A 23,973-nucleotide genomic window follows, 5' to 3' on the forward strand; every position below is an offset into this window, starting at 1 on the left:
AAGGGCACATGCCCCAGTTGCAATCTCGATCCCCAGTAGGGGGCGTGCAGGAGGCAGCCAATCAATGATTCTCTCATTGTTGATGTTTCTCTCTCTAGCTCCCTCTCCTTTCGTCTCTGATATCAATATCAATATCAATATCAATATATATATATATATATATATATATATATATATTAAAGCCAATCAATGTATGCGAATCTCAACCATATATATTTAAAGCCAATCAATGTATTCGCTATGCTAATCTCAACCATAGGCCCCATGACAGTGACAGGTAGGGGCTGACATGGGTTCACAAAGACTAGGAGACCAGATTTCCCATATGTGGCTTATCATCTTAAGGATGAAGCCCCATAGACAGGCATCGAAGTCTCTCCACAAACAGGCTCCTGCCTACCACTGAACCTGTTCCGTCTTTCAGAAAATTAGGGTAATTGAAAGTACGTCCTTCATAGGGCTGGTAGGAGTGTATGAGCAAATTCCCGTAAATGAGATGTGCAAAATAACAAATAGGGCTCAGCAATTATTAGGCTCAATAAACATGGACTTGTCATTCTCTCTCAGGCTGTCTTCCACCACCACCACCCCACACATTCTGGCAGAGATCACAAACTGATTCTCTTTTCCTGGAAGTCTCCTGGTGGTTTCCCGGCCCTCCATCTGCCTGGGCAAGGTGCCCCTCCTGCACACACCTGTGCCCCTACTCGAGTACAGCACACGGTCCTGGGTGCCATGAAACCTATCTTCAAACATGTTCCCTGCCCCCAGAGAGCTTATATAAGGAGACAAGGTTAAAACCCCATGAAAAAGGCAGACAAGCCACGAACATGAGAAAATTAAATGATTTAATCTTAAACCAGAATTTAAGACAACAGGAGAGTTTGTGGTGCTGTCAGCAACGGCAAAGCACAGGAACTGCTCCAATTACTTCAGAGGCAAAGAGCCTCTCGGCTGGGGGTAAGGGAGGGTTTAAGGAGGAGGCACTTTTCTGAGTCTAGAAAAACAGCAAGATTAGGGGAGATGGAGAAGGGAGGGGCTGCTGTGCGGAGGTATGGGTCAGGCTGGAAGGAAGCAGCATCCCTCCCCCAGAGCACGGGGCTCCTGGAGCAGGACTTGGTCTAGCTCATCGAGGCACCCCCACGCGGCACACTGCGGGGGGTCTGTGACACGAAAGGGCAGAAGCAGAGATGGAGGGTGTCGGACACTGAGAGGCCAGGGCAGCACTCTGTGCGTCTGCATCTCTCCTGGACTGGGGGGTCACCAGCCCCCCCATCCTCTCGCCCACATAGCTTCTTCCTGTCCTCTGTGCTTTTCCATGGTCCCACCCTGGACAGCAGCAGAAACAACACAGGAAGGCATGATGCCCCTACCAGCCCCACTCCACTGCTCAGTGCTGGTGCTCTGGTCCGCAGGAAGTGCCACATCTGCTCTGGGCCCATGTAAAGGCCGATAATGCACCGAAGGACACGCAGAAGTCTGGGCACGTATCCTGGCAACGGGAAGGGGACAGAGTCCCAGCCCAGGGCACATGTCCTCCTTTCCAGGCCTCTGGAAGCAGCCTAGGAAGGAAAAAAAGTCCCAGGCCAGGGCTGACAGATAGATGGAACTCCTCCGTTTCCACTCAACTTCTGGGAGTTCAGTCAGGTCCAGGGGACTCCATAGGACATCATGGCCCCTACCCCAATGCTGGTGCATCAGTCAGAGAATTGGGGCAGGATTATGTTGGGAACGAGTCAGTGTGTTCAAGTCATCAGGCTCTCCAAGGAGAGTCCATATGCGACGAGGGTGGAGGTCCCACCACTGACACCTTGCTCCAGAGGTCTAAAATCCTGCTGTCCATCCACAGGTTGCTCCTGAGACTGGAGCTCATACAGTCCACCTCTCACTTCGGGCCTCCACAGCCCGTACCAGGCCCTCACCCAGGATGGCAAAGTCCTCCAGGATTGCTTCTACATTGGGCACCATCACCATCTCCCCACCTTGGGACACCACCATGCACCCCTTTGTGTTGGAGGCCTGTGGGAACCAGAGAAATGAAGTGTCACAAAGGCACGCCCAGAGACACCGACACATATACGTCACACCTGACACAGGTCACTCAGGGAGCAGGCCACAACAGACACGCACGCCCACAGGGAACCATATGCACACACTCAGGAGCAGATGGCTGTCCCCAGCCAGCACACCTTGAAAGAGTGGGGCTGGAAGCTGGTGGGCTTCCAGAGGACTCCGATCACCTCTCCACCATGCTGGTCGTAGAAGAAAAGGGCCAGGTCCCCATAGGCCTCCTAAGAAAGGGCAGGACAGAGCCAAGATTACAGGAGAGAGTCACCTCCAGGTCCCCTCCCTGGGGTCCGTCGGCCCTTAGGACCTACCCTGAGCTGTGCCAGATAGAGCTGAGGAGGATCGTAGCCCAGCACAGGCATCAGGGACGAGGGCCCTGGCTCCCTGAGCAGGCCCCGGCAGAAGGAGGCAGCTGGTGAGTCCACAGCCTGGCGGTGCCGGGGGATGTGGCGGGGAGACAGGCGGATCAGCACATCATACATGTCCAAGGGCGGCCGGAACACTGTCTGAGAAAGGACAGGGAGGGTCAACAGTGCCCACTGAAGAGTTGGGAGCTGACCACAAACCTTTCTACATGTCCACCTTGACTTCTCCCCTTGATGTGACCACCCATTGTGGGCCTGAGTGCTCATGTGGAGGCAGAAACAGAGCCAGCTGGTGCGAGCTTGGGTTAGCACAAGGAGCATAGGCTGGAAGCATGAGGCCTGGATGGAGCTGGGGCCCCGGTTCTCCTCTAGGCCTCTCCACTGCCCGTCACCCTGGGCAGCTTCAATCTCAATAAACAGGGGACTGGGCATCCTCTGAGGGCTCCTAGAGCGCCGGACTTCCAGGTTCAAAGGTGGAATCCTCAGAGCCCCCGGAGTCAGTCCTGGTCAGGGGCTTACCCTGATATCTCCAGGCCCCCGGGGATCCATTAGCTGCTTCTCTAGGATCGGTAAGGCCTCGGCTGCCAGGACCACAAGCTGCTGCAGGATCTGGGGGTACACATGTATCAAGTAAGTCTGACCTGACCACAGGTCTCTCTTAGCTCAGGCTAGGCCTGCTTTTTCCTTGGGAGAAAGCCACACATTTGGGGGCAGAGATGGGAGTGAACCTGGGGCGAGGGCCCATCCTGTGTCCATATGGAGTTTTTGCGATCCTGAGGAGTAATGATGACCATGACGGGGAGTTGTTTCCGAGTTGCCAGGAAGCCACTGCGGATCTCCACCTGCTCCTCCACTGTGGACAAGAGGGAATCCTGGCTCAGCTTGGCCCTCTCCCCCAGATACCCGCTACTGCCCCAGGTACACCCAGCAGCTACCCATCACAAGGATTTCCAATGCCCCTCCAGGTGGCAAAAGCGGTGAAAGGGACACGGAATTTGCCTCACGCAGGCAGGGCGTTAACTACCAGCCTCGGCCCAGAGCAGAATTTTCCACTGCCTGGCACCCATCTGGTTTCTGGGCCTGTACAAGCTGAGGCCTGGCCCTGGCCCCCTCCAACCCCAAGCTCCCACACACCTGGGGAATTAGAAAGCTGACACCTTCCACTCTCCTAGGACCAGGAGCTCCTCATGTTACAACCAGAAATCATCACTCCCACCCTATCCCCAAGAGGTCTGGTCTGGGCACCTTTTTTTTTCTTTTTCTTTTTTTTTTTTTTTTTTTTTACAGAGAGAGGAAGGGAGGGAGGGGTAGGGAAGGAGAGAGAGGGAGGGAGGGAGGGAGGGAGGAAGGGAGGGAGGGAGGGAGGAAGATTGCTGTTCCACTTATTTATGCATTTATTGGCTGGTTCTTGTATATGTCCTGATTAGGGATAGAATCCACAACCTTGGTATATTGGGATGATGCTCTAACCAACTGAGCTACCCAGCCAGGGCAGTGGGCATCTATTCTAATCTGACAGCAATCTGGGACAGGGGAGGCACAGAGAAAACCCAACGGACTGACCAGGAAAACCCCTGCCTGCCACACTCTGCAATCCACAAAGCCCTACCACTTACCAGTGAGTTCATTGTTGAGGTTGACAATAAGGGGGTTGTTCTTCCAATCAAAGGTTGATACCAGGAAAAGGAACCGAAGGAAGCCCACCTGGGGGGAGCTGAGGGGAAGGAGTGAGCAAAGTGGGGGCCAGCCCCACATCCCCAAACTTCTTGCAATCTAGGGGGTACACCTCTTGGCATGGATTGAGGGTATGTCTCAGAACCCCTCTGTCACTTGCCTCAGCCACCCTCTCCCATTTGGACTGAAGGTACAGTACTAGGGATGAAAGCCGGCCCCAAGGGGAACTTCCTGGCTAGAGAAAAGGCGGAGGGAGTCACCTGGGAAGGGTGAACGGCTCAGGGTGCAGGAAGAGAGCGGCAGCCACCAGGTCCAGGCTCTCATCGGTGAAGCCCTCCCCCAGGAGCTGGGCACGCACCCACCGCTTGGCCAGCCGAGCCACACCCGAGAAGGCTGGGTGCTGCTGCTGGAGTCTGGGGGAGGAAGGGGAGAGGGAGTGGCAATGAGACTCAAGCACTCAGGGCCCAAGAACCGTGTTTCAGCCCTAGTGCCACTATTTATTCCAACTTTACCCAACACTGGCTCTGTGCTAATGCGTTACATGTATGAGCTCATGCCTTCCTAACTAATGACCCAGAGGCTGGTCCTAGCACTACTCCCATTTTATAGATGAGAAGAGTAAGGTCCAGGGGGAAATCCTGCCCAAAGGGATTTTTTTTTTTAGCCAGTGAAATGGCAAAACCAGGATTCTAGAATTTGCCTGACACCAGAACGCACATCCCTAAATATTATGCCATTTGGCCTCCCAGAGAGGCGGGCAGGCCAGGACAGAAATGGGTCTACAGACAGAAGAGCCTGTGCAGGGGGCCATACCCATGCAAGGCACTTGTGAGCAGGGGCAACTGTTTTGTGTCCTTCTCCAGGCGGAGGGAGGCAGGCGTATCCCTCAGCGAGACCATCCCCTCGGGGCTCCGCATCTCCTTCAGGATCTGCGGCTCCCGCTGGTAGGCCACACGAATCCGGAACACAAACCCATCCTGTTGGAAGAGGGAACGGGATGGGGGGTGCCTGTCTGCCTGGGGCACCCGCCCCTCAGCAGGGGTCCCCTGCCCTGCACCAGCCTAACCTTCAGGACATCAGTGTGCGCAGCCGTGGCCCGGCACTGCAGCCCATGCTGTTGCGTCAGCAGCTCTGCCAGGCGCAGCTGGAAAGCAGCCCGAACCCGCCGAATGGCCTCAGCATCCTGTGGCCACTGACCACTGCCCTCCAGGTGACACACCACTGGGAAGAAGAGCGAGAGCCTCAGTCTGCAGCGTGGAGTGGGAACAGTCCCTCTCATCCCCTCCCAAGAGCCCCCTCACCAGTCATGGGCTCCACATAAGCTGGACAGGGCTTGTCGGGCCGGGGCAGCAGCGAGGCCCGCTCTGGAAAGTGCTTATGGAAGGAGTAGGCTGGCCAGACTGGAGTTGGTGGGAACACCTATGGGAAAAGGAAAGCTGAAGAACGGGCCTGGAATTGGGAAGGGGAGTGCCCGGAGTCAGGAGTTGGAAGGGAGAAAACCGGATAGGTGAACTAGAGTTGGGGATCACCAAAGGGAAAGGGCTCCCTGCCTTCGCGCCTCACCTCAGTGTAGCGCAGCACTGGGTGAGCTCCTTGCACAGCAGACACAGTCAATGGGAGACCGTCAAGGCCCCACAGCAGGCGGCTGAGTTCATCATAGCAACGCACCGCAGCTGCCAGGGCCTCCTCACCTGTGCTGGAGGTCTTTGAGGGAGAAAACAGTCAGGAGGCCAGGACTCTGAAGAACCAACCCCACCACCACCAGGGAACCTGCCATCACGCCGGCTGCCGCAGAGCCAGCACCCCCTCTGCTGGACATTCCAGGACGTGCAGCTTGGCTAAAGTGGTAAGGGCTCTCTAATCCCAACCAATCCAGCCACACAGGCTTCTCTACAGTCCTTAGCTTGACTGCAATCCTGAACCAGCAGGGCCCTTACCTCTTTCAAGCCTTGGATCAGTGCATCCAGGAGGCCCCCCATATAGTGGACACAGGTTTCTGGGATGTCAGCATGGCTGGAAGAGGGGCACAGACACAGTGTACACATTGGGGGCTAGGAGTTCGCTGCTGGATGTGAACTGCTCACCCCAAAAGCCTGGGCTCCCCAGCCCACAGTTGCCTCCTGGCATTCAGATGCCAACACTCACAGTGCCAAGAGGTGGGTGACCACCTGGTGGGGAATAAGGCGCTTCTGGGACATAGAGCCTGCCTCCCAGACCACAGCTTCCCGAATGGCTCCATCCTGGAAACGCCGAAGCTCCGAGCGAGATCCCCAGAACTGGCGGAAGTCAGCAGCCTGAGAGTAAAGGAGTAATTGGAGAGATCAACAAAGAAGGGCTCTGTCAGAAATCTCCCTGGAAGCCCTGGCTGCTTTGGCTCAGTGGATAGAGCGTCGGCCTGCGGACTGAAGGGTCCCAGGTTCAATTCCAGTCCAGGGCACATGCCTGGGTTGCAGGCTCGATCCCCAGTGGGGGGATGTGCAGGAGGCAGACGATCAATGATTCTCTCGCATCACTGATGTTGCTCTCTCTCTCCCTCTCCTTTCCTCTCTGAAATCAATAAAAAATATATTTTTAAAAAAAGAAATCTCCCTGATGGGCCTCAATCCAGGTGGCATGAGAACAATCCATCCCACTCCTCCCAATGTGCATGCTGAGGCTCCCAAGGCAGGGCCAAATCACCCCTCAGGCCTCAGGGCTCCTCACCTCGGGCTGGTCAGCCTCTGGACCCAGCTCAAGGACGCTGGTCAGCCCCTCAGGCCGAAGGAGCAATCCCAGAGTCAGGGCCCCAGAGTCTCTGTGCTTCGGCGGATCCTGGCTGATGTCCCACTGTGGAATGCAGAAAGGCTGAGCTTAACCCAAGAGCCCCCCATCTTGGTCTAGAAACCCACTTGTTAATTAGATGGATGGCGTATCTTTTGTATCTCCTGGGGCCCTAAATCCAACCCCCCTTTGACCCACAAGCTCTGACCCATCCATACCTCTGAGACTGGGGGCCGAGAGTGGGCCAGCAGGTGCACCCGGGACCCCAGGCCCTGTTCCAGGAGGGTGGTTAGTGGACCCAAAGCAGCTGAGACATAGTCCCCACCGTGGTCCTGCAGCTCTGGCCATAGCTTCAGCCGGTGACATGCTGCCTGCAGACGACTCAGTGGACAGAGACTGGAGATGGGGCACAAAGGGACAGACGAAGAATCAGGTACTGCTGGCCTCTATCACTTCTATCCCCCAAAACCAGGAAAATCTGAGCACTTGCTAAGGACCTCTGCCCCATCACTGTAGCCCCAGGTTAACAGGACCCACTGACATACCCCATCACCCCTAAACTTACTGCAGGATGTGGTCAAAAGCTCGGATCATGGGTTTGGGAGTCATTAACAGCAGCTGGAATCCATCGTCAGCTTTGCTGTCCAGCAACACCATAGACAGCCGTGCCTCATGCTGTACCTGGGGCACAGAGACTCAGCTGTGAGACTGCCACCACTGTACTCTCCCCTCATCACCTGAGGGCTCAGGCCAAGAGACATGCCTGCCCTAAGCTCTCTGGAGAGGAGTTCTGAGTTCTGGTGCTGGCTCTGGTGCTGGCAGAGAAGACAGAGGCTGGGCTGGGACATCTGGGGAGCCTCGGAGTGGGGAACCATGGGTACCTGGTGATAAGTGGAGGCAGTGACATCGGCACAAAGGTTGAGGCGGCCTGAGGAGTCCAGGAAGACAACAGGGAAGGACTGGTGGAAGTCAGCCAGGGCCGGCTTGGAGGGGTAGAGAGAAGTCTGTTAGAGTCAGGGCTCACCTTCTGGTCTTCTTGCCCAGACTCAGCCCTGCCCCACTCACCAAGGAAGAATCTGAGCTGAAACATAAACTGATCCCATTGACGGTCAAATCTGTGGTGGCTGAAGTGAACCAGAGAAGGTGGGTGTCAGAAAATATTCCTCTCCCTGGGGGCCCCTCCCTCCGGCCAGGTGGCTGCCACTGACTCTGGGATTCAGTTTGTTCATCTATCTGATGGCAAGGGACCAAACTGTCCCTGACAAGATGAGAGGATCCCCAAGATGAGTGGAATTCTTGGCCTTTCCAAGCCTAGGTGCCTCACCCAGAAACTGCAGGACACTTCTCAGGACCTGGTAGCCGCTCATGGTGGTGTGGATCTTGCGTATGGACACGAGGAAGGCAACCAGCATGGAGACAAGGAACCCACTAAATCCTCCCAGGCCCTGAAAAGAAGATGGAGAGAGAGGCCCAAGGTCAGAGCCAGCCCACCACTCAGCAAGGCAGGGAAGCTGAGCCATTCCCAACTCACTTTATCCAGGTCTCGCTGCCGCAGCCAGACCTTCAGAAGGGCCACACCATCCTTCAGCCCCGAGGCTGAGCCCAACACAGTTGACAGCAACTGCACATGGGACTGGAGGGCTGTGTCCTGCAGGACCCATGTGTTATAGTGGGGGGTGGGAGGCTCTGGACTACCTGTGGCTGTGGTACAAAAGGAAAAGCCATGAGAAAAGTTCTCACAACACCCTTCCCTCCAGCTCCACCTTGACACCAGTGCCTGCTCACCATCGCCTGGAGGACTCTGCCCGCGGTACCAGGCAGAGCGCACATTGTTCTTGGAGGGCAGCAGGCGGCACGGGCGGAAGAAGTCAGGTGGAGGGCACGGATGGAGACGTACAGTGACCAGGTGCTCATCCTTCCCTGGGAGGGGACAGAGGGTGCTGAGACCCTACAGCCCCTGGAGCCAGAGGGACTCCTGTACCTACTTGAGGGCCCCATGCACGCCCACCTCAGAATTTGAGATCTCTATACCTTCCTCTTCAAACTTGAGGCCCAAGCCTCTCACTTTGGACCTAAGGGCCCTGTGCTTCCCCCACTGGATTTATCACCCCATCCTGTGCCCTAGGCCCAGTGTGTGCCGCCCCCCACCCCGGCCCTCACCATGAGGCCGCAGCAGCAGCAAGGGTTTCAGGTGGCAGCCATTGGTGTAGGAGAAGCGAACACTGCCAAAGAGGGGGTCTTGGGCCAGGTGGTGAGCCAAGTGGGCCAGGTAGAGAGCACGCTTGCGGAAGTAGCGCTGGTTCAGCCCATCCTTATCCTGTAGGATCTCCTGAAGGGGATCAAGAAAAGAGAGATGGCCATGTACTTTAAGTACTTACTGTTCAAGAGTCTGGGGGTCCAGATGAAGCCAAGGTGAGAGTTATAGTGAGTTATAGCTTAGCAACTCCAGGAATTCTCTGCTGGCCAGAATGCCCGAGGCAGGGCTAGCAACACCATACTCAGTTTGCAAAGGTGTTAAAGGACAGCAAATGGCCTAAGGGCTCATCTGAGTAGCCCTCTAAAGATAATTGCAGTGATCTATCCTTTTGATTCAGAATTCAGATTTCAATCCACTGGCAAGCAACAGGTGGGAAAAAGGGAGGGACTCTGGGATTTGTAAGTAGTACAGTAGCAGGCCATTCCATCCCTGAACTCTGGACCTCACCTTGGGCATGGTCAGTGCTACATCCACATTGATGTCCGGCCGGATGCAGGTGCCCAAAAGGTAGCTGCCCACAACAGTGACCTGGGCTGGGGGCAGGAAGCGGAAACAGCCCTTCACAGTATAGGGCACCTGGTGGAGAGGCACTCGAACTCCCGCTGGGAGCCATGCCTGGTCAGTTAGCTATGGGGACAGAGACAGTGATACATATTGATTTGACTGCCTTTCTGAACACGTCCCCTGGATGTCTAGTACATCTCTCAAATACAAAATGTCAACATGTTTAAAACCAAACTCCTGATATTCTTGTAAACACATCTTGCCCATGATGGCAATTCCATACTAGGTGCTCAGGCCAAAAACATTTATATCACCATACTCATCTCTTAAGAATTCCCACTTCGCTTTCAAAAGACATCCAGACATGACCACATCTCTAAACCATCATTTTTCAGTGATCACTGCATGAGAGGTTCCTAACCACTTTCCCTGACTTCACCTATGTCCCACTCTGTTCTACTTTTTAAATAATTTTATTTATGTATTTTTAAAATATGTATTTATTGCCCTGACCGGTTTGGCTCAGTGGATAGAGCGTCTGCCTGCGGACTCAAGGGTCCCAGGTTCGATTCCAGTCAAGGGCATGTACCTTGGTTGCGGGCACATACCCAGTGGGGAGTGTGCAGGAGGCAGCTGATCAATGTGTCTCTCTCATCGATGTTTCTAACTCTCTATCCCTCTCCCTTCCTCTCTGTAAAAAAATCAATAAAATATATATACAAAAAAATTTGTATTTATTGACTTTAGAGTAGGGGTGGGGAACATCCAACCCATGGGTCATTTAAGTCCCACAAAATCATTTGGTCTGGCCCTGCCAACGCATTAGGGGTTAAATGTTTGACTAGCCCTAGCTGGTTTGGCTCAGTGGATAGAGAGTGTCAGCCTGCGGACTGAAGGGTCCCGAGTTTGATTCCGGTCAAGGGCACATGCTCTGTTGGGGCTTGATCCCCAGTAGGGGGCATACAGGAGGCAGTGGATCAATGATTCTCTCTCATCATTGATGTTTCAATCTCTCTCCTTTCCCTCTGATAAAAATTTTTTTTTTAAATAAATGTTTGACCAAATATAGCAGGCTAATTTTTAAGTTGATAATTTTGTATGGCCTGAAAATGATGTTATAGATATCTAAATGGTGCCCAGCCAGTGCAGCTCAATGGTTGAGCATCACTATGAACCAGGAGGTTGAGGTTCGATTCCCGGTCAGGGCACATGCCCAGATTGTGGGCTCAATCCCTGGTGGGGGCTGTGAGGAGGCAGCTGATTGATGTTTCTCACTCAACAGTGTTTCTGTCTCCCTCTCCCTCTCCCTTCCTCTCTTCAAAAAAAATTTTTTTTAATTGAAAAAAATCATAAACCACTCCCATCCTCTGATATTCCCATAATCCCCTTACTTCGACCTACTTTTTCTTTTTTTTCATAGTGCTTACTACCTTCTAATTTAACATGTAGTTTACTTGTCATGCTTATTATCTATTGTCCATAACCCCAACACTAAAACAGGCTGCTTTGTTCAGAGGCAGCCTAAGAAGACAACTACTGCAAGACACATAAACACCTGCTAAATGAATGAACATGTGACTAATCACACTCCCAGCGTCGCTTCCTGGCAACGAGAATAAGCTTCCGAGCACCCTAACCTCTCCAGAGAATAGCAAGGCCCCTGTTTCAGATGCTCCCACTAAGGATCTCCTCTGGGCTTTCCACTGCCCTATACCACCGGTCTTGCCTCTGTCTCAGGGGTTGAGGGCACCCTCATGATCCGCTGGTTGACATCCCGTAGGAAAGCATCAATCCGCTCCTTCTTCTTCTCTGACAGCCTCACTTCCTTCAGTAGCTCCTCTACCTGTAGGATGGGGCGAGGGAGAGTCCTTTATCCTCAGGAACTCAGGTCTGCCCCTCTGAGCTAAGCCCCAGCCTCGCACAGTACCTGTAAACGAAGCAAGCTGGAGTGGAACAGGCTCTCAGTTTCCCGAAGGCGATTCAGCTCCTCACTGGTAGGTTCCTTGTACAGTTCTGCCCGGCTAAGCTTCACTGGCTGCAGGAGACCCTCCACTGGAGACCCAGCCACTGGATGCTTCTTTGAAAATTCCTTCTTCCCCTCCTTGACTGTGCCTTCCAGAGTTGGCTCCATCATCTGTGCCCAGTGAGAGGGAGAAACCAGTGTGAGGTCACAGATGTTTAACGTTCATTCACTGCCTGAAGCACCACCTGATAGGATGTGGGTAAAAGCTTTACTTGCATCTGCTCCCTCTTTTGAATGGGAGTCAGATTGTGGAACACTCAGGATAATCATTCCTTAGAACAGTGGTTCTCAGCCTTGGCTGCACATTAGAATCACGTGGGAATCTTTTTAAAATCCTGATTTCTGGGCCGCATCCTCCGGAAATTCTGTTTCTTTGGGGGGGGGGGGGGGGACATAACATTAGTAACAAAGAAACAGAATTTCCGGAGGATGAGGCCCAGAAATCAGGATTTTAAAAAGATTCCCATGTGATTCTAATGTGCAGCCAAGGTTGAGAACCACTGCCTTAGAAGAACATTATTGAGCTCTAGATTGAGAACGCCTTGTGTTGAGGGTTCCCTGTCTACCTGACACACAAGCAAGGAGCACTGGTAGGGGTAGTAGCTGACTGGGCCCTACCCTAAGCAAAGCCCGAGTTCCTTGTATTTCCAGGTATCATGCATCAGGGTGCTTCTAATTCTGCTGGATCAGTCCTGGGACTTTGCAAATGCCATCCCCACGCTTCCTCTATTCAAATCCTGCCAGGTTCCATCTCCCCTAGCAAGCCCTGACTAACCCTGATTAGCACTGTATACATTAGTGCTTAATTAGTGATGGAAAGAGCTAGAACTTACAGGCTCTGGCGAATATACTCCGTAAGTCACCCCATCCTCACAATAATCCTGGAAGAAAACGAGCCCTTGAAGTCCCGTGAGCTCGAGGTTCCACAGTTGGTATGCCTACACTGTGAGCAGAGTTCAGATCTTGGTCAGCGGGATCCCAAACCTTCTCCCCTGGAGGGAGCCCTGGACCGCGCCCCCCATTCACAGATTCACACGCGAGAGAGCCTCCCGCATAACAGCGCTCCAGGCGCGCCACCATGTGCCCGGCTGGAAGCATCGGGCGAAGGGAGCTGCTCCAGAGGGGCCCGCACTCGTGCTCCTGGCTGGCAAGCAGTCAGGCTTTGCCACCTCCACCACGTGGAGCACCCCTTCCTCCCAGATAGCTCACCCACCTCGGGGTCGCCGGCATCTCCCCGAGGCTGTGCTCCCGCAGGCGCTGGCCCCATCCCTCCGGGCCGTCCGGCTCCCGCTGGTCGGGTTCAAAGCCGGCGGTACAACTTCTTCCCACTGCGACAGAACTGCCGGAGCCCCTCTGCGGAAGCGGAACCCCCTCAGCAGACCTCCTGTACACGCCAAAGGACCTGCTGGGGCACCCCAAGAGACATCGCCAGGGCAGCCCCAGAGAACGCCGACGAGCCTCGTGTCGCAGGACTCCGCCCAGCTCCAGAGCCATTGGACCAGTGCCCCGAAGGCTTGCTCGCCATTGGTTCCTGTCACTCTTCAGGACCGCCCACTGTGGGGGAGGGGCCAAACGGATTTGCTTTACGGTCTCTTTGCGACACCAGGCAGGAAGCTTGCCGGTAGTCGGCGGCCGCCTCCCTTGTTTCACTTCCTCCGCTTGGGTCAAAAGGACAAGGGCGGAGCTAATGGGCGCCCTCTCAGGAGTGTTCTATTTATTTCCACCGGTGATTCTTTCCCTTTTCTTCATCTACCACATCTTAGTAATTAACCGGTCTTGTCAGTTCTGCCTCCAAAATATATCTTGGATTTATTCGTTCTCTGTTTTTACTACCAAGTTTAGTCTGAGTTACATCATTTTGTCCCTAGTTTATTGTAATAACTTTTCTCCAGTTTATTACATTTTCCAAATGTACTGAAACGTTGCAATAGGTATAGAATGAACGCCCATGTAATCATAGTCCAATGATAAAGTTTAACCTTGATTCAATACTGTGATAGAAAGTTCATGCTCAAATTCTGCCAATTATCTCAACATCTTTTATATACTACCAGTTTATTTCCTGATGCAAGATCATGCATTAATTTAGTCATATTTCTTTTCTCTCAATCCAGAACATTTTCTGATCTCACCCCTTTTTGGCCTATTATAACAACGTTTTTGAAGAATATAAGACAAGTTTCATTTGTTTATTTTAAATATATTTTTATTGATTTCAGAGAGGAAGAGAGAGAGCTAGAAACACCAATGATGAGAGAGAATCATTGATCGGCTGCCTCCTGCATGCCCCATACTGGGGTTTGGGGATCGAGCTTGCACCACCACCATGTGCCCTGACTGGGAATTGAACCTTGAACCGTGACCTTCTGGTTCCTAGACCTACGATCAACCACTGAACCACACTGGGCCGGCTAAAAACAATTTTTGATTGTTTATCAATTATCTACCTCTTTGCTCTTGACTTTGAGTCCATGAAAACAAGGACCAGGTCTACATGCCCAGGGTCTAGCAACACTGTAAATGCTCAATAAATGTCAAATGAATGAATGAATGTCAATCTTTTAGTTTTGTCTCTTACCATTGTCTCCATCAAATTTATGCCCAGCCATATTGAACTACTTGGAGTTTCCCGACTCTATCTTGCCCTCTTGTCCTGTACCTTTGAAGTTGCTGTCTTCTTTGCTCAGAAGGTTTTGGTTGTTTTCCCCCCCAGCGTTATTGAGCTATAATTGATAGATAGCATTGCTTAAGTTTAAGATGTATAATGTGATGATTTGTTATGTATTGCAAAATGATTACCACAGTAAGGTTAATTAAGACATCTAACATAACAACCATTTGTTGTGATGGTGGTGGTAGTGATGGTGAGAACATTTAAGATTTACTCCCGCCGAAACCGGTTTGGCTCAGTGGATAGAGCGTCGGCCTGCGGACTGAAGGGTCCCAGGTTCGATTCCGGTCAAGGGCATGTACCTGGGTTGCGGGCACATCCCCAGTGGGAGATGTGCAGGAGGCGGCTGATCGATGTTTCTCTGCCATCGATGTTTCTAACTCTCTATCTCTCTCCCTTCCTCTCTGTAAAAAATCAATAAAATATATTTAAAAAAAAAAAAGATTTACTCCCTTAGAAACTTTCAAGCATACAATACAGTATTGTTAACTACTGTCATCATGCTGTATATCAGAACCCCAGAATTCATTCCGCTTATAACTGGAAATTTGTACCTTTTAACTAACAGCATCTCATTTCCCCCATTCCACAGCCCCTGGCAATCACCAGTCTACCCTGTGCTTTCATGAGCTTGGTGTTTTGAGATTCCACACATAAGTGAGATCATACAGTATTTATATTTTTTTTCTCTGACTTACTTCACTTGCCTAATGCCCTTAATGTTCATCCATGTTGTCTCATATGGCAAGACTTCCTTCTTTATGGCTGAAGAATGCTTTGATTGTTAAGGGAGGTTTCCTGGAGGAGATGGGTTTGTGCTAAGTCTTGAAGCATGATTTCAGTTTTGAATTGAGAGGATGAAACAGCACTGCTCAAGTCTGAGGAAGACCAAAGAGATAAGAAATTAGTTGATCACTCATTCCACATTGGATGACATTTAAGAAATGGCAAATCCTGTGCTCAGTGTAAAAGATGAATAAGACATGACGATCACAAGCCAGAAACTAGAATACTACTCTTGCCCTCACATTTTGCAGGCTGGTTCCTCTACTCATTTAAATGTAATGTCATAGAGATTTCTTCTGTCCCTGCCCTGCCTCCATTTAAAATTGCATCAACCCCTGCCCTGGCTGGGTGGCTCGGTTGATTGGAGCATCATCCCATACAACAAAAGGTTTCATGTTATATTCCCAGTTGGGACACATACCTAGGATTTTGGTTTGATCCCCGGTCAGGGCATGTATGTGAGACTCCAATCAATGTTTCTCTCTCACATCAATGCTTCTCCCTCCCTCCTCTCTCTCTAAAATCAATAAAACATCTTTTTGCATGAGGATTTAAAAAATAAAGTTGCATTCACCTCAACATTTTTAGTCTTGATTTTCTTAATCACCTTTATTAGTGTTAACCAAAATTTGCAATGGTATTGTTTACTTATTACCTGTTTTGTCTTACATCCGCTAGAACCGTGGTCAGCAAACTGCAGCTCGTGAGCCACATGCGGTTCTTTGGCCCCTTGAGTGTGGCTCTTCCTAAGCCTTAGAAGTACCCTAATTAAGTTAATAACAATGTACCTACCTATATAGTTTTAGTTTAAAAAATTTGGCTCTCAAAAGAAATTTCAGTCGTTGTACTGTTGATATTTGGCTCTGTTGACTAATGAGTTTGCCGACCACTGCACTAGAATGTAAGCTCCATGAGGGCAGGGTGTAATAATTTCTGTCTCATTCACTACTGTATCCTTGGAATTTAGCACAGGACCTGTCACAGAGCATACATTCAATACATATTTGTTGAGTGAATGAATGGCTCTTTCCTAAGAGTAACTTGGAGGCTGGGAGAAAGATGTAAACAAATAATTGCAATATAGCGTTGGAGTAATAATATGCACAGTTGCTGTGGGCATGTTAGATTAGGAACATTATTGCATAGTGGTTAGAAACAGTCACACTAAAGTGGGATGGCCAAGGTTTAACTCCAGGTTCTGCCATTTATTCATTGGGTGACTTTTAAAATATATATATTTTTATTATTGATCTTAGAGAGAGGGAGGGAGGGAGAGACAGCAATTGGTTGCTTCTCACACGCACTGGGCAACTCAGGCTTATGCCCTGATGGGGAATCAAACCCACTACTTTTTGGTGCACAAGATGCTGCTGCAACCAACTGAGCCACACCTGCCAGGGCCATTGGGTGACTTTCCTAACCTCTCTAAGCCTTATTAAACACAGTTAGATAGATATTCTAGTAATGACCATGTCATCGATTTTTTTTAGTGAGAATTAAGTAGAATACTGTTTGCCTGTCACGTACTGATGCACAGCAAATGTTAGCTATTATTATTAAAGGAAAATTGTTCCTTAAGAGCACTACCCAAGACTTACATGCGTTAAGATATGCAGAACGAAAACAATCTTGGCCCCCTAAGGTCAGAATTAACTTTTCTAAAGCAAGTACTCCTCCCTTTTATTTATCTTACCAAGATTGATTTCCATGTCTTTTCTTTGTGCAGGAAAGGTAATTGATTCTTCAGTAGAGCCCTGGTTGTACCAGGTGATGCCACAGAGACTGAGGGTAAAGATCCTGTTTTTTTCCACCACTAGAGGGCACCAAATAAGTCAAATCAATCTCTACTTGTCATGAAACAATATGAGAAAGCACTAGTAAGCTGTTTCTGCCATTCATTCTTTAAAAAAAAAAAATCATTTTAGATAGAGAGGGAGGGAAAGAGAAACATCGATGTGAGAGAGAAACATCAATTGGTTGCCGCCCAGGGCACATACCAGGAATCAAACCTTTGAACCTGGGATACTTTGGTGCACGGGAGAACCCTCCAATCAACTGAGCCACACTGGTCAGGACTGCCATTCATTCATTCATTTTTATTATTTATTTACTTATTTATTTTACAAAATATATCTTTATTGATCTCAGAGAGGAAAGGAGAGGGAGAGACAGAAACATGATGAGGGAATCATTGATCGGCTGCCCCTGCTGGGGATTGAGCCCACAACCCGGGCATGTGCCCTTGGCTGGAATCGAACCTGGGACCCTTCAGTCTGCAGACTGACACTTTATCCACTGAGCCAAACCGGCTAGGGTTGTACTAGGTGTACCAGTTAATAATGTGGATTTTTTCAAAAGATGGAGTTACACATACGTTGATATATATGCGATTTGATATGTATGCTATTTTGTTGTACTGACAGCAAGCTTCAAAACTTCATGTCAAATTTTCTGAAGGTGTTAACATCATAGATATTTTTACACTTAAAAATGTTGAATTTCGTGCCAAAAAAATAGCATTAGTGGGGAAGTTTAGAAGCTTGCTGTCAACACAACGAAATAGCATACATATCAAATTGCATATATATCAACATATGTGTAACTTCCATCTATTGAAAAAAATCCGCATTATTAACCGGTACACCTAGTATATATATTTTTAAAATATATTTTTATTGATTTCAGAGAGGGAGAGGGATAGAAACATCAAGGATGAGAGAGAATCATTGATTGGCTGCCTCCTGCACATGCCCTACTGGGGATCGAGCCTGCAACCCCGGGGCATGTGCCCTGACCGGGAATCAAACAGTGACCTCCTGGTTCATAGGGCAAGGCCTAACCATTGAGCCACACCAGCCGGGGCAGCCATTCATTCTTTTGACAAATCTTTTTGAGTACCTATTATTTGCCAAACATTGTAGGAGATTGTATATGGTTATGAGCAAGACCTGTCATCCTTATAGAGTTTATAATCTTGAGCACCTACTATGTGTCTGAGCGATCCTTTTAGACATGGAAGTTGAGGCTGGGGTTCAATTCGTGATTTGTTGTTGTAGTCAATTAATGATTGTCTTCCTACCCTTGGATCTGAGCCCATGAGAACAATTACCTAGGGTCTGCTTTGTGTCAGATAGTGTGCTGGTTGCTGAGGATCCAGGGATAAATAACACAGTTTCAACCTACTCATAAACAATGTCTTACCAGCTAGGATTAAAGACATGAGGCAAGTTCGGTGGAATTTTAGTTCCTGACCTGTGAATGGAGAACCTTAAGTATACAACTCATTAACACACTGGACTGTGGGCCTCTCAGACAGGTGTATGTTTATTAGTCATCCAGCTTACAGCCATGGCTACTACGATATTTAGCATGAGTTTGTGAGTTAATCTGAGTAGCTTCTGGTCCGGATGCCAGCTGTGTTTTTCCAGCGAATTACTAAGGATCTACCATCTTCTGGGTCAGGGTGGGGCTATGATGAATTTATGTGGGTGCAATGCTTTGAAGATGAACTTTCTGCCTATGTGTCTACTCATAGTCTTGTTATTAAAGGTGTCAACATCATCTCCACATTTCCAGGTCAGCAATCTTCTTGTCCCTGAATTGAGTGGTGGAGGAGAGGAAGCTAGAACCAACCAGTCATGCACCATCAATTTGGGAGGAGTGGCTGCATTGCCTCAAACACTTCCCCTCCTCTGAAGTGAGCTCCAATTCCAGTGGAGTTTGGCTTCCAGACCAACAGAGTAGAGTTAGGAGCTAAGGAATGATTCTTTAAAATACTGAGACCTCATCTTGGAGAAAAAAATAAAAAAATAAAGAGGCTCCTTTAGTGTGGATTGTGCACAGTGACTTTCTTCTAAAGAGTACAATATCGCCCTAACCCAGGGGTGGGCAAACTTTTTGACTCGAGGGCCACAATGGGTTCTTAAACTGGACCGGAGGGCCAGAACAAAAGCATGGATGGAGTGTTTGTGTGAACTAATATAAATTCAAAGTAAACATCATTACATAAAAGGGTACGGTCTTTTTTTTTTTAGTTTTATTCATTTCAAACGGGCCAGATCTGGCCCATGGGCCGTAGTTTGCCCACGGCTGCCCTAACCAGTTTGGCTCAGTAGATAGAGCGTTGGCCTGCGGACTAAAGGGTCCCAGGTTCGATTCCAGTCAAGGGCATGTACCTTGGTTGCAGGCACATCCCCAGTAGGGGTCGTGCAGGAGGTAGCTGATTGATGTTTCTCTCTGATCAATGTTTCTCTCTATCCCTCTCCCTTCCTCCCTGTAAAAAAAAAAAAAAATCAAAATATATTAAAACTAAAATAAAGAGTACAATATCGACACTGATAAATCATGTTGATATTATGATATTATGTGCCCTTGACATGAGGTGATGAAAATACTATCATTTTACCTCTGTGATCTCCCCTTCCCCCCTACTCCAAAGCCACATAACCCATCTTTAATCATGAGAAAAACATCACATATCCTAACTGAGGGACATTCTATGACATACTTAACTAGTATGCATCAAAACTGTCAAGGTCATACAAAAACAAGTAAAGTCTTAGAAACTGTCACAGTCAAGAGGAATGTAACAAAACATGAAAACTAAATATAATGTGGGGTGTCCAGGATGAGATCTTGAAAAAGAAAAAGGACATTAGATAAAAACTAAGGAAATATGAGAAAAGACTTTAGTTAATAATAATATCAATAGATTCATCAATTGTAATACATGTATTACACTAATGTAAGCTGTTAATTATAGGGGAAATTGGGTGCCCATGGAAAAATATGGGAACTCTCAGTACTATCTCAACTTTTCTATAATCTAAAACTGTTGTAAAAAGAAGGCTATTAAATAATGGAGGGGGTTGTATCCAGAATACAGCTATGCCTTTACATTATTTTTTCTTTCTTTAAAGTTCCTGTTTATGGATCACTTACCATGCACCAGTCATTGCACTAAACCTTGACTATAAATGAACTCATCTAATCTTTACAATTCTTATGTTAGGTATCATTAAGCCTCTTTTACAGAAGCTGATGAAAAAGAAAGAGGTAATATAATGTAAATGGTGGAGCCAGTGTTGGAACCAAGGATCTTTCTGATCCCCAAATTCTAAGTGTTTGGCACTCTCACAGTATCCTGGCTTTTCAGGAAATGTTATCAAAGTACATGCCTTCTTAAGAGAAAAGAGTATTCTATCTAAATCATGGGGAATGACTTTCAGCAATAAAGATTTTTTTAAAAATCACGGGATTGAAGACTCTCTAGATCTCACTTTGGTCATGATTACTTTAAAAGTCTCTCAATTCCAGGTGGGACCCTCCAGCTGAAAGGATCTGTAGGGTGTCCAACTTCACCCACAGTACTTCATGTTACAAATGGGTAAACTGAGGCACATCCAGAGCACTGGCCCCAAATCAGGAAGGCGTAGGGACGCGAGTTCCGTCCACTTCATTAATCCTCTACAGAGAAGAGCTAGGAGCCCAGGTGCAATGTCATTAGTCCTCTATTGCCCGCCCACAGCTTCCTCTGTCGTTTAGGGAAGTAGAGGCTAGCGCATCCGCCTTCCCCACTTCTCAACAGAAACTGGTCCCACTCACCCCCTCAATTGGGTGGCACACTGCCCCCCAAGTACACACTGGGGTGAGGGATGAACCTGCAGGAGGGATGTCGGGGCGGGGCCTGCAGAGAACCGAGTCTCCTGCCAGGAGGGCTCGGGAGGCCTGTGGATACACACAGCGGGAGGGTGCCGGGGCTCCGGGACCGGGGTTCCTTCCTCGGCGCGCCTTGGGAACCAGGGCGTCGAGCCGCACAGCCATCGTTTTGGAGCACAGCGCATCGCCGGAGGCCACCCTCGGCCCCACAACCGCCTGCTCTTTACGGGCGGGGGACCGGCGCGGGCGTCACAAAGCGCCGCCACCGCGCCGGGCGGCCGAGAGGAGGTAGGGAAGTGGGAGGAGGAGGAGGAGGGGGAGGAGGACAGCGACCCGGAGGGTGGAGGAGGGAGGGGCGCGCGCACGCGCACGCGCGTCTGGTCGCCACTCGCTGAGAGCCTCCCCCTCCCGGCGCGCGCCCCTCCTCCCTCTCCCCCTCCCTCCTCCCTCTCGGCTCCGTCGCTCCCGTGGCGCGAGGCGCTCTCTCCTCCTCCTCCTCCTCCTCCTCCACCTCCTCCGCCGCCGCCCCTCCCCCCACGCCGCCGCCGCCGCCGCCGCCGCCGCGAGACCCCCGCGCGCCGCGCTCCTCCCGCCCTTCGGCCCCGCGCGCTCTCCGGCCCCGGCGGCCGCGGCGGCCCCAGAGAAGAACGAGAGGGCGAGCGAGCGAGCGAGCGCGGCGCTCCCGGGCCGGCCTGGCCCCCTCTCCTCACCATCGCCGGCCCTCCGCCGCCTTTCTCCGCTTCCACCTTTTCTCCTCTCCCCCCCTAAGTTGAGGCCCCCTCCGGGGGGGGGAGGACCGGGACCCGGAGTGAATTCCCCTAACTCCTTCACCCTCTCTCCGCACCTGGCCCCCGTGTGAGGAGAAGGGCCCGGCCCGGCCCGCGTCGTGTGTGAGAGCACCCGGGCCGGCCCACGGGCCGTCTGGGGCCTGGTCCGGCCCGCCGGGTGTGTGAAGACCGGGGCCCGGTGCGGCCCGGCCCGAGGGCGAGCCGAGGGGAGGGGCCTGGTCCGGCTCGGCCGGTGCGTGAGGACTGGGGCCCCGGCCCGGCGCCGCCGCCGCCGCCGCCGCGATGGCCCAGCAGCAGATGACCAGCTCGCAGAAGGCCCTGATGCTGGAGCTGAAGTCCCTGCAGGAGGAGCCGGTGGAGGGCTTCCGGATCACCCTGGTGGACGAGTCCGACCTCTACAACTGGGAGGTTGCCATCTTCGGACCCCCCAACACCCTCTACGAAGGCGGCTACTTCAAGGTACTCCCCGCCCTGCCCAGACTCGGCGTCCCCCGCGGAGCCCTCCGCTCCCCGCCGCTTTCGGCCGCTTTCGGGGCCCAGAGGGAGAGTGCGGGGGTGGGGGGTCGGGGGGCTCCACACCTCGGCAGCCCCCTCCCCCCACCGGTGGAGGCAGGAAGGCCTGGCTCACCCAGTGCCTTTTCTTTGTCCTGGGGGTGGGGGCGGGAGGCCCGACTGCACCGGGAAATGGGGGAGCCTCTCGGGCTGGGGCAGTGGCGACCCGGGGAGGAGGGGGGCTGTCTTTGTTTTGGTTTGTGTCTTCAGCTGAGGGGGGGGGGGGGAAGAAAGGTGGTTTGTCTGTGTCCCCTCTCGTCCTCCCATCAGAACCATCCTCGCGCCGGCTGGAACTGCCCCAGAGGGCAGAGTGACCTGCACTTAGTGGATTGGACCTTTCTTTTTTGGGGGTGCGGGAGGGGGAGGGGGAGCAGCCTGTCATGCCCGGGGCAGCCCGGTGACCTGACATTTGGAGGGTTGGATGGGCTTCGGCCGAGTGCGGTTCCAACTTTGCATTCCAGTGGGCGGCAGTGGAGAAGGGGGTGGTAAACAAGGGTCGCTGCTCTTTCTCTCTCTCGCCTTCATCCACTTGAAGGAACTTGGGTTTAGCCCCCCTTTGTCCTCATTCTCTCTCTACTTCTGTGGTGTTTCCAAATGCCCTTTGTCCTCACCCTGCCCCCAACTTCACAGGCTTGTTGTTGTTGTTGTTTTGTTCCTACGTGCAGACATCCTCGCAGAGGGTGGACCTTAATGTGGGGAGATGGAGCGTTTCCCATTGAGGGAGACGAAATTGGAACCTTTCGCTCAGGTGGCTAACTCGCTAGCAAAGGGGTGGTCTCACGCATTGCAGGTGTCATCGCAGGTGAGCCGGTTTCGTGGAGCAGATAGTGACCCATGCACATTGTTTCCTGTGACTTTAGGACGTTCTTGAATCTGCTGTTTTGTTGTTGTTGTTTTTAATTCCGTGGTAGATAACTTGGAAATACTGAGGTGGTGGTTTTTCTATTTTGTTGACTTTCTTAATATTTTTGAAGGGACAAATCACAAATTGAAGGTTGAACGTTTTAAATGGTGGGTACAGAGATCGAGGGAAATGAGAATCTGTTTAGTGTTAGGAATCTGTTTAGTTTTTTTTTTTTTTTTCCAAAATTAAGTAAAATAAAGCAGTGAGTCAATCGTTTGTTTTGAAGGGAGGTGCGATCTTGGCAAAAGTTTTAAATGAGTATCTTAATCATGTGTATTTTTAGGACTACCCAATTACTTTTGTTTTTTACCCTTATAAAGGTGGAAGACTCAGATTCAGGCTTGAAATTGGGTCAACTTTGTAGAAAAATGTGGGTAATCGATAGGGGAATGTTTAATATTCATGCCTGTGATAGTTACCGAATACCCAATAAAAGCACATTTTTAGAAAACTGTGTAAAAGCAGTACCAACTGTTTGCCTTTTGTGGTCACCACACTATACTTTTTCAGATGCAAACATTTAAAATCACTAAATAATAAAAAAAAAAAATAAATAAATAAAAATCACTAAATAAACATACAAATTTTTAATTAAGGAATATTCTCTTGTCAAGTATACATTTCATTTACAGATACTGCAAAAATTAGTTGCACAAAATGGAATTTATATAACTTCTAGCAGAGCATTATTTAGCAAATTTTACTGGCCAAATTTAGTGGAGTAAAGTTTATTTCCAAAAAAGGATTGTTTCCCAAAAAATATCATTGATAGTCAAGGTAAATGTGCACTAGTTAAATAATCTCACTCCAATGGAATTTGTTAAAAAAAAATTGTTTTCAAATTGTAATATTTTTGCTTAACTGTGAAAGGAGTGTAGAAGCTCTCTCAGTTTGGAAAAGGTAGTATATAAAGGGGACTTCCTGTAGCATATACTGATTTAAATTAAATGGTTTTTAATTTTAG

At 50.2% G+C, this 23,973-nt stretch overlaps 2 protein-coding genes across 2 annotated transcripts in view; one reads left to right on the top strand and one right to left on the bottom strand.

The window, feature by feature from the left end:
• Positions 1 to 831: 831 nt before the first annotated feature.
• On the bottom strand, positions 832 to 13,111 carry NOL6 (nucleolar protein 6). The gene is made up of 16 exons (XM_081104043.1): positions 12,864 to 13,111; positions 11,555 to 11,761; positions 11,354 to 11,470; positions 9,571 to 9,750; positions 9,027 to 9,195; positions 8,652 to 8,786; positions 8,398 to 8,561; positions 8,191 to 8,311; positions 7,932 to 7,990; positions 7,748 to 7,849; positions 7,432 to 7,547; positions 7,085 to 7,262; positions 6,810 to 6,932; positions 6,252 to 6,400; positions 6,044 to 6,119; positions 832 to 2,019 (listed from the first exon to the last, which is right to left on the bottom strand). Exons 1-16 carry the CDS (start codon positions 12,915 to 12,917, stop codon positions 1,870 to 1,872), a joined length of 2,100 nt encoding a protein of 699 aa, XP_080960169.1. The 5' UTR covers positions 12,918 to 13,111; the 3' UTR covers positions 832 to 1,869.
• Positions 13,112 to 21,747: 8,636 nt separating this feature from the next.
• UBE2R2 (ubiquitin conjugating enzyme E2 R2) overlaps positions 21,748 to 23,973 on the top strand; it is an 84,920-nt gene continuing 82,694 nt past the window's right edge. The window contains exon 1 of the mRNA XM_081103652.1: positions 21,748 to 22,012. Within this exon, the coding sequence (XP_080959778.1) occupies positions 21,836 to 22,012 (177 nt within the window). The 5' untranslated portion in view covers positions 21,748 to 21,835. The remainder of the gene's footprint in view (positions 22,013 to 23,973) is intronic.

Source organism: Myotis nattereri (genome assembly GCF_964212035.1).
Source record: "Myotis nattereri genome assembly, chromosome: 12".
Taxonomy (NCBI): Eukaryota; Metazoa; Chordata; class Mammalia; order Chiroptera; family Vespertilionidae; genus Myotis; species Myotis nattereri.